Genomic DNA, 15000 nt, shown 5'->3' with positions numbered 1-15000 from the left:
AAAGCTAAAGAAAAGTTTCTATGACCTTATCATAAAGTACTTTTGCTATTTTACATACATCGTATTATCAAATCACATCGATCTCTTATATTCTTGCCACTCTAGTTCGAATATGAACTATAATTAAACAATAAATGCTCCAAAATTTCTTTCTGACCATGCTCCGCATCATTAAAATAATCACCAGAAATAAAACATAAAATCTTGGAAGATGGACAGGGTGTGTTAAAGAAAACCCAAGTGATTAAACTATTTATATTTAGCCAACGTTTCGCCCCACGTTGCAGGGCTTCGTCAGGGTTTAATGGACTGAACTTCTGTGCGAAAGTGACCAATTTAATCACTATTTGAGCTTTCTTTGACCGCACCCGGACCAGCAGACGGTCAATCAGTGATCATCCAGAGCGACATAATTTTTCGTAATAAAATTATTTAATTTTTATCTAGGCAATAGAACAGGGACAGTAAATACTCTTTAAAAGACGAGATTGAACGATAATATATAAACGCTAAAAAAAACCCTAATAATTTCGCTTATTTTTTCCTCACAATTAGTATTCTAATATCTAAAAAACATTAATGTCATCGACCGCACAATATTGGAATTGAATATTATCATAATAGTAATTAAAAAACATTTATTTGAAAATTTAAATGTTTTATCTAAATACGAACCGTTTAAATTAAAACGAAACAGGAAGGCAAATACGTATAGTTATACTGAATCGTATACGATGCAAAGGAAAATATCTTCATCCTGTGATCGATCTGTTCACCCTGCAAAACCACACAATATCGATTTCCACAAGCCATCGTTGCAACTAAGCGAATGATATAGGACAGGAAGGACAAGGCGACGCGATATGAAAGCCATGTTACTGTCCCAGTCGACAAGATCATAAAGAACTGTTGTCCTAATGTACGGCTACGAAGGGACCAATTGCTGTGGGGTGGCAACACCTCTTTCATGCCCGATATTCCCCACACATATCCCCACCAGTTACCATTATCAAAACTTATGGAGACCGATACTCACGTCCCCAAGGACTAACTATCAGAAATTTATAATAGAGTTTACGCGGCTCCAATGATTGCTTATTTACCTCAACTCGATGTTTTTTTTAAATAATCTAAAGTTGAGGGAAACATTTTATTAAATAATTCCTGTGACTCGTACAGAAAGAAATATTAAAACCTGTTTATGAATCATGGTAAACTGATCTACCGCTGTGACTATTATTAATGGTCTGATCTCACATTGCCGTCTATTAGTGAATTAAAAATTGTGAAATGGTGAAATTGAAGGAACAGAAAAGGGAAAGAAAAAAAGGAATGAATTGAAATATTTGTATTTGGTGTATAGACTGAAATTTATTGTAAAAGGAAACTGTAGGGAAAAGAACTTTTTTCTTTCTATTTTATTATACCATGTAATTATATGTAATTTATATATGTCCGATTACGGATTGATTAGTATGCTGTGTGATGTAGTAACCTGATGTATTTGGGCAGCATAGATGAATGAAGTATTTTTCTCTATCTGTAGGAAGGTACACTATTGCAGATTATTACTTCAACCTATTTTCTATTATTTTAAAACTACTTATTTGATTACTAATTTTTGATTAATTAAAACCACTATTTTTATACCGTTCTTGATCTCCAACCGAATCATCTTCCAACAATCATCACCTACAGTCGATCAATAATCTTTCAATAAGAAGGAATTATAAGAAAAGTATATCAGCAGACACAAGAATGGTATTTTGGGTAATAAAAAACGATAAAGTAACATACTTTATACTAGCTTTTGTATTATAAAATGAAATTGTAGAGACCTATTAGAGATGTAAAATCATTAGTAATGTGGTAGAGAATGTACTCACTTATCATTATAACTAGTATATTATTAAATTTACTTTCTTTAAACTCCCGCACTAATAATAATTTACTGACAGAACAATTAAACTGACGACATATTGAGTATCGTCTAGTATAAACAATGCATTCTTTTTTTATTTGTTTTTTTGGAAGAATTAAAAGATTGTTTTAAGTGTCACTAGTTCATAAATATCTTTTAATTTTATTTTATAAAACTGTAGTGCAAATTTTCGAAAATGTTCATCGTGGAAAAGAAAACAGATGTGAATGTGTGTATTTTTATTGTGAGTTTAGACAAGAGTTTTCTATTAAATCCATAACTTTAAAATAAAAAAATTGAACACAATTAAGGAACAAAGTAAATAGCGTAAGTAACTATTTGGAATGTTTGTTAGCCTCAGTTGTAGTTTAATATAGGAACAACTGTGTTTGTTAATCAAAAAGTTTTTTTTTTGGGGGGGGGAGAAAAAAAATTGTTCGACTCGGTTCAAACTAACGATTTTTTATACGATCCACTTCAAAATGGTGCGAGTCCACACTAACTGCAGAACATTACTTCCAATAACCCTGACCAAATATAAAACGACCATTAGAATGATAACAGGTCATAAAAGAAGTAACAAGCACCTCCATCGCCCCGTTTCATCGACAGCGGAGGTCCATGAACAAAACTTATTTCAACGGCTGTCATTGGGTTCCAGCCAATTTTGAAAACTGCCGAGTTAATGGAAAAAAAAATTGGATGCATTTTCTAGGGGAGTGATCTTCTATATTCGACTTCTATCAGAAGTACTCTAGCGTTCACTGCTAGTTTGATAAGGAACAATATCTTCTAGTCCATTGCTCATATAGATGCTACAATTATTATCTTATTAAGGAAATAAAAAAACATTACATGGAAAGCCTTGAACACATCTTAACCTCAATTTGATTGAAGATATAAGCATTCAAGGCCTTACTGAGATATACCACTTGGCAAATCTCGATCGCAACACACGAAGATTTGTGCATTCCTGAGGATAAGTAGCTTTTACTTCTTCAATTCTTTCAATATGTGCGTATGTGCATGTATATGTACATAGTCTATTCCAGTCTAGATATAGACTTACAAGTATTGTTCTAGAGTCACAATATATATATTGATAATAATAAAACTAACTGACCTATGACAGGTTTCCTGTAAGGACTGTACCCTCCTCTTGGAGTAGTCGGCTTCCAGAGTGGCCTCTTCCAGCTTGCACTCCACTGTCTGCCTAACTCCACGCTCGTACTCCACATCTTTGGCCAGTGACTCCCTCTGGAAATAGAAATAATAATTTAAAACTTCTAAACAGCAGGAGAAAATTTTGGAATCTCAAAAATATTATGAAACAGTTTCAATTACATTCCTTACTTATATGTATTGTTTACGATATTTTAAAATAAAATTACATAGGAAGGTTTAATTGGAAATTACAGAAGAATATCCTAAGATATATTTCCGTGATCTAAACCATGACTAAAAAAAAATAATAAAAATAGTGTTTAATATTACTAAAAGAATGTTTGTTAGTCTTGTGGTGTAGTAATGCAGTTTTCCTCTTCAAGATAAAAACAGGATAGCTAATATAAACATACTGGATAGATTATTAAGACTGGACATATAACTATTTTGGCCAATGAGATATGTAAATTACAATTATATTCATATTTAAAATATTATTAGTTTTGTACATGATTTCTGAAGTTCTGGTAATGGCCAGATTCCACTGGCTTCCAATACTAAGCAGGAAGAGATGCTCAGGGATCTCTTGGAGCCCTGCTTTACCTCCGATTGGTTCAGAACTAGGCTCAGAGTTCCTGAGGCGTACTGTATTATCAAATATAGAATATAGAAGTATTAAGATGAAATTATTTTATTTTCTTTATATTGTGTTTATATTCTAATGCTGTAATTCAATTATTATTATTTTTTAAAAATTATTTTCCAAGCATCACCTACTTATTTATAATGTATATATTTATATTATGAATGTACACTTAAAGCTCTGATACCCTTTCTTTGATTGCGGCAGCTTATATTATCATCGTTCAATAAATAAATAAAAAGAGAAAAAAAGGTTAAACATTTTTGTAATAAATATTATTTCTTTTGAATTGCACACTCAATTTGTAAAGTAGACTGTATACAAACCAGTGATTTACTATATAAATATACTATAATATTTATTGTGTCTATATTTCATTTAATTCGGGGTTGTTGATCCCGGTTTATTTACATACCTTTATCTGACAACAAAATTTATTGTTCATAACTTTTGTTCAAAGCAACTATCGTGATACTGGTGGTCTTTTTTTGAGAACATTTTTCACTCGTGGCATCTTGTAAGATTTATATGTAGCCCATTAGGAAACTGCCGATATTCAGAACACGGGCTCGCACGATTTCGCTCACCCGGAACGACACCCGCATCGACTCTACGACGAGCTAAAAGAACGAGAGTGATTTCTCTCCAAGACAAAGACCCCCACTTGACCCTTTATCCACTTAGGCCCTCCGGAGTGGCCCTGGACCACAGTTCCTCACCAGCAGGATTCACTTCTGCTTTTGAAAGCTCCTTTATCTCGTCTCCTGGCGTGACCTGAATTCGAAAGTATCTTCCCTCCAACACTTTATATCCCTCTAGATCTTTTTCGGCTACACTCTCTAGCGTTCTCATCGAAAAAGATTTCAAATCCTCAACAATTTATAAGCGTCTGTTACTTTGATACTATAACATAATTTTAAAAAATGCGTTGAATGAAAAAGAGATGATATAAAATGATACTTTATAATGAAAAAAAAATCTTCAAACAATAATACAGAATTATCAATATTTCCTCCCATATATACAAGTTAACTACCGACTAGTCCATTGGAAGTTTGACTGCTTAAAATGAGACGTTTAGTATGCAATTATCACATAATGGAAATAAGAAATAATATTTTATAATACGTATAAATTATTTTTGTCATTGTTTTATATAAATTTTCAGACATGGACAACTTATACAGTTGCATTAAACAAGAAGAACCTTATTAATCTGTTAACCGGTGATTTAAATTTTTATTTATTTTTTAAATTTCCTAATACAACAAACTATTTTTAAATATGTGTTGTTATATACATTTTTTTTGTAACTAAAGTACTGCAGATTTGAGAAATTATGTTATCTCTAATAATAATAATTAAATAGTTCTCATATTTTTAATTATTTACATTAATTACCTATTGCTTAGATCGCAATAAAAAAACATACATTATTTAACACTTTTTTTTTTAATGAATTACGGAAAATTGAATAAACGTAAAGAACAAAATTATTTGAGTTTATCAATTCTCGTAGGAATCCATCATAATTTGAGTATTTCCGGATGAACATTCCTAGATGAAATTGGAATTGCCAAAAAATGTAAATATTGTTCCAGATTTTTGATGAATTATACCTTCAAGGCGCGCTGGATTGAATTATAATTATATAATATAATTTATAATTAGATTTTTTACTATAAGCCTTTACTGAAAATGTCTCTTTACATTGGAGATTCTATAGGTATGCGCGTAGTAAAGGAAATGAAAGAGGTTATTAAGTTGAATCCACAAACACAATAAACTTTCTAAACAAAATGGATTTCAATTACTGATTGAACATCCTGATGGATGTTCAATCTCATCTATAAAGAATTATTACAACACAATAAATCACAAACCCATAAAAGCCGTTCAAAATACGAGTGTATCCATAAGAAATTCAACGCAAAATGAAATGACACACCAGAAAGGAATCGTACGTCATAAAATGTTTTATGAAGGAACAAATGAATTCTTAACGATGCCAGTCAGAGGCACGTTATGAACCCTAGTGACGTATTAATATGTAATGAGATGGAGAGAGGATAGGCTGTAAACCTTTGAATTATGCCTCGGTTAGTAACCGTCTTTGTCTTCAAGTTCCTTTAAGGACAATCTTTTATAGTAGTCTTTAACTGGACCATTTAGGGTCTGTTTTAAGTGCTCTGATCTTCCGATGACGTTTACTTCTATTTTTTCCTGTAATTATAATTCCGAATAAGGAAGTACAGAAATAATGTAATTACAAAACATTAAAGAATATGGACCTTCTTACAGGAATTTTCTTAATCCTGCAAGCACATTATACATTTTTCCGAATATAAAAACATTTTGTCCTTTAATATTTGTATATTTATATACACTTTATATATTTGTAATAAAAACTGTTTTGTAGTAGATTGTCCCTGAAGATGGCCGGATTAGCCGAAATGTCGGACTTATAGGAAAAATAAAAGGTTTTGAGACTAAAATGGATAGAAATTAAGTTATTTATTTTAAAAAAATTTATATTATATTATATTATTTTAAATGTTTTTATATATCACTTCATTTCTTAAAATTTTAACTACTTCAGTTAGGACTAAGCAATTAGAATATTAAACACTGATATATGAATCAACAAATAAGCAGGAATACCATTATCAAGTTTGGATTTGTACTTCATTATAAATTATTGGACGACATTCTTTATTAGTACAAGAACCAGAAGCATAAAATCTAGTCCATAAAATATATATCTGTTAAAAAAAATTTTAAATGATTTTCTACCACACTTGACAGGTAAATCCATTTCTGACGGTACAATTAAAGTTACTAATTAACTAATTAATTTAATACAGTAATGAAATTGGTCTTTTTTTCGCCTACAACTGCCAAACGGTGTTTTCTAGTGAAAATGTTATAAGATAAAAAAATACATTCTCTGTCAAATAAGAACAAGAAGATATCTTAATAACTCATTCCAGTAGTATATCGTAAAAAACAAAAAAAAAATAACAATTTTTTTAAATTTGGGAAAAATAGAGATAATTTCTATTCGTGAGACCACACTTAACATAGAAAAGAATTTCTGGCGGTCCTAAAACGGTTACCAGTAAACTAATTATCTTGATAAAGAAACTAATTACAATTTTCTTTTGCCTAAGGGAGCTAGCCTAGCTAAAATAATTTAGAACATTCTGCATCGAATGAGTACCATAAATTCTAATATAGATAATAATTATAAATATAGATAAATATAAAAATATTATATGGTTATGTACAATTACATTCCATTAAAGTATTAAAAAAAATACTCAATATACATATGCATATAAAAAATATAGAGGTTTAAATAAAAGTAAGAACTATATAATTGACAATTATAAAAGTTCTAAATATTTAAAAATAAGGAGTAATAAATATAAAAATAAAAAATATATAAAAAGTAATAGATAAAAATAATAAACATATGTATATATTACTGATGGAAGATTTATATTATTTAATGAGGGAAGATGGTCCTAATGGCGGTCAAGAAAAGTAAACAAAGAGAAGAAAACTAAATGTATAGTAATTGTGCTATTTTTGAACCTTTCTTGAACCCTCTACAAAAAAAAAAAAAAACACATTTAAAGGCTAAAAACCCCAAGATGGCACAATTTCCGGAGATAGCACTTTGGATATCCCCTCTCGATAAGCAGATATTACTTGACCAGTTTTTGCTACAATAGTAAAGTTTAAAGATTGAGGTTTTATCAGTAAATATAATAAATCTCTAAGTAAATATACAGAGTTCCTTAGTATTTTTTCTAAAGGATTTAGAAAACTCTGTAACCCAATTTGCTTCGGTGAGCATTAGGGCGGAATCTCAGCGAGATAACAGACGATCCATTTTATTTGAATTTCAAAGTAAATTATTTTCTTTTATAAAGGGATTAGGGACTTTTTCCTTCCTTCTCGAGGACGAAGTCACTAATGAGATCCGTCCTCAGAGGCCTCGGGTCGAAGGGAGGCTTCAATATCCGCTTAGGGATAGGGAGGCCTGGAGGAATAAACTATTCAGGAGATCTCGGAGGTGTGGAGGAATTAGATGTAAATTCGGGCAGTTGGGAGGAGTTTATTAGGGAGGAAGGAGGAGATAAGAGAACGCTTAGCCCTCCCTGGGAGGCAGTAAACTGCTAATACCATGGCGACAGCGGATCTGTAAATATTAAGAGCTCTAGGGGCCTTTGGAACGGTTTTAGCCAAGACAAAATAGTGAGCTACACTTCCAGCCCGCAGAAATACATAATACAGATTGCAAATCTCATACCAACACTTTCAAAACGACTAGCTGAACAGAAATATTTAGCAACATGGAATTTGATTCTTCTATACATATTAGTTACATTCTTATTAAGATACTGTTATATTATTTAAAAGAAGACTGTCCGGATTGTGAGCAAGAAAAAAAAGGAAAGGAATTGTTCAAATATTCATTAATGGCCAACATTTCGACCCACCGTTTTCATTGGGGCTAAAATAAAAAGATACAGAGTAGATAAAGCTAATAAAAGAGTATTAAAATAAAATGTAAATAAAACCGAAATGAAGTTGGAGGTATAAAAAAATATCAATATTTATATAAACTAACATAAAACATAAATCAAAATTCGTAAGATAGTTAAAGTTGAATAAAAAAAAAAATACAACAATTAATAAGTGTAGTGTTTAACTTCTTTACTAATTTTAATAAATGTTTAATGATGTTTGTTCATATGGATGTCTTTTCATACCTTTCACTTAATATTTTTTATTTACATATCACTTTTGTACTCTTACATTAGCTTTACTTACTCAGTATCTATTTATTTTAGCCATTTTTTAACATCTTAAAATTAATATAGGTTATTCATATAATATGAATAAGGTACTAATATAAATAATTTATTTATTCTTTTTTGCTAAATAAAAAAAAAATTATTATTATGAAGTTTTATTTTAAAAAATGGTGTTTTAAAGTGGCCCAAAGGATTTTTGTCTCAATATTTCTGATTGATATTTAATAGTACTACATTAAAAATTATAATATTTTATAATTATTATATAGGGGAAAAAAAAACGAATTTATCACAATGCTCAAGATCAACACGACGAACGAGCCTGAACCAGAAGCACCCACTGAGGAAGAAATATATACTTATATGATTAACACCTCGTCTCCTTTGACTTCTTAAGAAAATCCTGGTACCACCAAATATTCAACCGATATTGAAATATTAACAAAAATATAAAAATGTACATAGAACCAGTGTAGATTTTTTTTTCCATCGGTAGATGTCATTCTATAGCACCATATTGCAGAGTGCAGTATTTCTTTCTTTTTTTTTCATCCAATTATTTTCATAATTCAAAATCTCTAAATTTCAAAAACTGGCGCCCAGGGCAAATGCTCAGTTTAACCCTAATATATTAATATCTTTATTTTTGCATCTTGTTTTTATTATGTTCATTGGTTGGTCGGTTATTTTTACTTTTTCAAACGTAACTGATGATAATAACGGTGTTATAGACAATCATCACGCTTTATCGGCGGTCCGCATATGTCTGTCGATTATGAGCTATAATCCAAGGGTTAGCTATATTTTGGATATAGGAAGACGCATTAGGAGTTATACGAAAGATTATGGGTTTGAAGGTTCAGATAGGGAAGGCGAATCCGATAACCAGATATCTCCTCGCACAAACGGTCGCTTTGAACGCTTATGCGGTGAATCATATTCCACACAAGGATGTTTGAAGATTAATTCAAGATTATTTTATTTTCAATCAAATTATAACTAAACTTCACTTCATAAAAAAAAAATAAATAAATAAATAAAAAACAAAGAGCATGGACATAACTGCTATGTTAGTAAGGTAGTTTTTTTCTCCATATTTATGATAGATATGAAAAATAACTTAGTAGTTTTATTAATATTTAAAAATTATGAAAAAAAATTAGCTGGAGTGGTGGAAAACTGAAGAAAGAAAAAAGTCTCTCCAAAATCACTTCCTTTGCATCAACTAAATTCACATACAAATGTTTAACCCTCTAACTCAATTTTAAAGGATTTTTCAGGAGTAAAAAGCTTTCCATTCCCTCATTAAGGTCTAATTTTATCGTTTGACAATAATAATAAAAAGCGATTTAATTGTTTCATTAATACTTAAATATCATGTAAAAAAGTGGAGGGATGGGATGAGTAAATGGAGACCCCAAAAGGGACTTCACTAAGACCAACTCAATTAAAATAGAGAATTTTAACTCCCCTAACCGGGAAAAAACATTTGTATTGGAATGAAAATTATTACTGATATACATTCGCACTTTTATGGTATTGTGCGTAGAAGACTACTAAGAGAATTTCTGCTTATTTGATCAAAAGATGGCCCACATGAAGCGAGAAAGGGTTTATATTTTATTAATAATATTCACTGAAACAGATTTTTAAACGGTGATCTTTACAAGTGATTCATTATCAGAGAACATACTACGCAGCAAGTACTCGCTATGTAAATACCTACCAAGGAAGGCAGGCCTAAGACTATGGTGATGAGCTGACGCCTAACAAACAGCTCTAAGATTGCAAAATGCAAATTCCTTCATTAAGACTCCCTCGTTGCCACATATCCTCAAGTTCTTAGCGAACAGGCGTCACTCCTCGACGCACCTGATCCACGAACTGATTGCCTCTCGTCCGCTCCGTCGCCCAACGCTCCTAGCTTAACCGCGACTTAACGAAGATTTAGCCGAAGGAGTTGGGCTGGAATATTGGAAGCTGTTAGAGACGTCTCCATCAACTTAAAGAGAAGATGAGCCAATTAGCTCCAAGTGCTAAAGAATAGGAATTAATTCACGACAATGTCATTACAAACTTAATACTATTGCAACAATTTATAAAATGTTATGGCATTGAAGAGATTTTTTTCTGAAAACCACAAGATGATATTAATACGAACCATGTGTCAACGAGATAACTTATCTTAGGGGTACCTAACCACGACTGTGCCTTAACCACTGAGCTACGTGCGGCCCTAAGTAAAAACTTTTATCATTTAGTAGGTCATACCCGTATTAATTGTCTTGGAGTGATGTGTTATTTTTTTTAATTCTTTCCTAGCCGACTGATATGAGGTGTACTGTCTTTATACTGTAGTTGATCAACATCAAGTGATGTTATCCCTTTTAATTTTAATCTCAGTTCTCAGGAATATTATATACTCTAGGCATTACATATATATATTTTTTTTTACTTTTTTCAAATAATAATTTTTGATGTTCTAAAATATATTTATACATACAAAAAAAAAAAGTACCACAACGATTATGTCCTTATGAAATCCTCCTAAAACTAAAATCAAGAAGTAATTCAGCTTAAGAATTCCTTTAGTAGTGAAGGAAGGCGCAGGACACCGGGAAATTATAGATTCAGATGTTCCCTGGAGAATCCTGAAACAATGAAGGAGCCTCCTGCATAATGCGCTGATTAGGACCAACATTAAGATTCCCTGATGAAGGAAGGTTGCAAAAGGACAACCTACTTGTGTAGTAAGATATTACTCCTGACGAACAAGAGCATTAATACAGGGCATGATAGAACAATAAAGGAAACGAGTGAGGAGATAAGGCCCATGAGAATTCCGTGTCGCGCACTCATATTAATCCTCACAATCTTTTGAGCTACAATTCACAGGTAGTTCTTTAGCGAGTGACGTTTTATCAATTCTGTGTCCAGGCAACAGCTGTTCATGTTTAGATTCTATTAAGGTTATCACTAGGGCCATTAATATAATTTTTATAGGGGTGATATTTTTCCTCTCCCCAAAGACTGCAGAAGGACGATTCAACACCCGGCTGTCCTCCGCATGGGCATGAAGTTCGTGCATAGCAGTCGCTCCAAGAAAGTTGAAAGAGGAAAGTAGAAAGCGAACGTAATAACATTCGTAGTGAATACTATTTGCAACGCTTTATGCAAATATATTTAAGAGCTTACGGCAGCGTTAGGAATACTTGATGAGTGTAATCCGAATGATTGAATGGTTTAGTCGTGCGTTGGCTAATAACTATGCGTTGAATAACTGCAAGTAATGGCTCAAGTGTAGTGCTTAGAATAATTAATACAATAAGTTGCTATAGTATTATTATTAATAATGTACTATTTCTCTATTAATTTGATTTTGAAATATTAAAAATCTCGCATGTTACACAAAATATCAGTTTTTCTTCAGGATTAATCAAAAGCGACTATTGACTGTTTGCTGAAAATATCCTACAAAGACTGTTGTTGAGAATTCGACACAAACGTTTTTATATAAAGGACCGTGGCACTAAAAAGGATGGCAATTTGAGGAGGATGATCCCTAGGAGGAATCCTACCTCCCCGAACAAGAAGGGATTGGAAGGCCCAGATCGGAATCAATCTCCAATCCCTACAGGTTTCCTTTCTATCTTCTATCCACCTCCTACGCGGCTCTATTTAATAACAGCCTTGTACCTCAGCAGGGAGGATATGGGAGGAGGGAGTGCTATGGGAGGGGGGAGTTCTATGCTATCTTGGCAAATAAACAAACAACTCAACTTCCTACAAGAATTAGATAATTTTATCTTATCAAACCTTTTTTATAAAAGTTAAACATGCCATTGTGCCAGCTGTCTTAAATATTTTTTATACGCTAGGAATTAAGCTAAGTAAACTTTTAGGGGCTTTATATCATAGTCTAGTACAGAGGTAACTAAAATTAAAATCTATTTTTCTTTAAACTTTCATTAAAATGTTTTTTATCATTAGTTATACAGTTGAATATATAAGTGGATGAAGAAGTTATGTTACTAACAAATAAATCTGAGAAAATGGAATTTAATATTAATTCGCTATATTCATACTTGAAAAACCAATTTTCAAGTTCTGAAAAATACCACGAATAATTATAATTATTCAGGTTAATCACCTCCAACTTATGATTAATGACGGTGAATATATAATATGTTAGAATATTTATTCACCTTCAGTTTTTATTATGGGAAGTGAGACATCCTCAACTGAACACATCAACGATGGAAAAAGTAAAGAGATAAATATAGTGTTAGACATCGATTGCTAGTATTGTAGTATAAATTGTAAATTAGCCCTAAACCAAAGGCTAAAATCTTACGATCAAGAAGGTTTTATGTTTTAATCGAAATGGAACGAAACTGAAAAAGATTGTTGTGATAAATATTTTTTTATATTATCTTTTTTTAAAAATATTAGAACATAAAAATATATTATAGTTGAGTGAAAACAACCTTTATTAATGAATTTACTAAAACTGGCATAAATAAGGAAGTGTTATGGATAGCAAACATCAAAATGACGTCCGTTACACAAGTTTACCCAGGACACCCCTTTGACAAATTATGTCATAATTAAAAGCAAATATAAAAAACTTACACAACTCCATACTGTTTAAACAAATTTTTAATCTCATTTGTATAGCATTAGGTTTGAAAACTTTAGATACATGAACATTCCAAACTGATATGGACTTTGTTGTACAGCAATATTTTCTGCAAGGGTATCAAAGTAAAACAGGTTTCTACACAAGACCAAGCACAGTGCAGTAGGTAATAAAATGAGCAACAATAAATCTAAGGTATGACGAAAATAAAAAAATAATAATTTAATAAGTTAAAATATATTAAATGCTTAAGATTTTAAATGAATAACCTTATTCCAGATATATTAATAATGAAGTAATTCCATGAAATTCACGTTATCAACAAATTGATGAGTGTTTTAACATAATTTAATAATTGAATTATGTATATCTAGTTATTATTATTTATTTATTTTTTGTGGGGGTTCTCTCTCAATAAAATTATGAAACACTGTAATCAAAAGTTTAGCTCTTTAAATTTTTTAAGTATTAGAATTATGTTTTTATTAAGATGCATATTATAATAATATATAATATAAGTGTTTTAATTATAGTGATACAGATATTTTGAAGTTTTTATATAGAAAAATGATTTATATAAACAATTTTGACAATGTTTAATTTATGATTCTAATGAATAGATTTGAAAATGAACACAAAATGTATCCGAAACCATTTAATTAACTATTAAGGATAATTGGAGTTTTAAGGGTTTATTATTTTCGGAAAAATGATTAGATACTTACCCGAAACAGTTGATCATGCACAATAAATATAAATATAATAACACAGTATTAGAAATTTGATTATATCTGAAGGTACTAAGATTAAAAATTGCGCAAACAAGAATATTTTTGAAAGGAGCAGAGAGCATTTTACAGCCCATCATACATTATTAATCATTGATTTCACTTCAAAAGAACCCCCTAAGTACTAAATCCTCCTATTTGTTGATCCTTTACCCCGAACCAAGACAGGGGTAGGGTGAATACCCAACGCAGCCCTAACACAATTATTTACAGCGTACAAAAGGGTACAACTGATGGGCATTAAGGGGCCCAACTAACTCCCTGTAATTGGCTGAGGGATGGCAGCGGAAAAAAATAAGTACCCACTTTATTGCGTGGTTCCGAAGTAGAGGAACGGTGAAGGGGGAAGGGAAAAAGGAAAAGAAAGATAAATAGAAAAAAGTAGAATTAAATTACAGACGTTAGTTTCCGGAGGAACGAGGGAATATGTCATGGCCCCGGCTCCCAGGTAATTATAGCTCGTGCCCCGTACGTTTATACTTAATGACAATGCCTTCATCTGGGAATAGGAATAATAATAAAACAGGGGATGCGAAGGGTTGGATATGGTTGGCAGAGCAAGAATGATAGTTTGGGTCTATACAGAATTGTAGCTATTTGTCAACTGTAGACGGTTATCAACTCTGATGTATAACTTTATATTTGGAGGTTGAGTCGTTTTTCATGACCAATATTTCATTAAAGATGAACTAAAGATCCACAAATCCATGCTTTGGTTTAATATTGATTCATCTGATAAAAATAAAAAAATTAAATTTATATTGAATTGAATACAAAAGACTGATCTACATGACTATTATAAGGCCTATTTGGACATATGAAGTTGAGCTATGGGGCTCCACTAAACCATCCAATTCCTCTCGAATCCAATCCTTACACTCCAAAATCCTTAATGCTCCTTACTTTGTCACAAATCAAAAATCATCCATCAGGACCTCCATGTCTCCTACGTTGCCGATTTGGCCAGAACCAGATACGAATCCTTCCATAATAAACTTCCCAACCACCCAAACCAACTT

At 31.5% G+C, this 15000-nt stretch overlaps 1 protein-coding gene across 5 annotated transcripts in view; it reads right to left on the bottom strand.

Annotated features, from left to right (window-relative positions):
• Positions 1-2971: 2971 nt before the first annotated feature.
• The window catches only part of LOC112210356 (uncharacterized), a 493390-nt gene continuing 481361 nt past the window's right edge, over positions 2972-15000 (bottom strand). For all 5 annotated transcript variants that reach the window (XM_067048334.1, XM_067048331.1, XM_067048333.1 and 2 more), the window contains one exon: positions 2972-3178. In XM_067048334.1, the coding sequence (XP_066904435.1) occupies positions 2987-3178 (192 nt within the window). In that variant the 3' untranslated portion in view covers positions 2972-2986. The remainder of the gene's footprint in view (positions 3179-15000) is intronic.

Source organism: Halyomorpha halys, unplaced genomic scaffold (assembly GCF_000696795.3).
Source record: "Halyomorpha halys isolate HHAL.00 unplaced genomic scaffold, Hhal_1.1 Scaffold588.1, whole genome shotgun sequence".
Classification (NCBI taxonomy): domain Eukaryota; kingdom Metazoa; phylum Arthropoda; class Insecta; order Hemiptera; family Pentatomidae; genus Halyomorpha; species Halyomorpha halys.
This window is presented reverse-complemented; position numbering and strand designations above follow the sequence as displayed.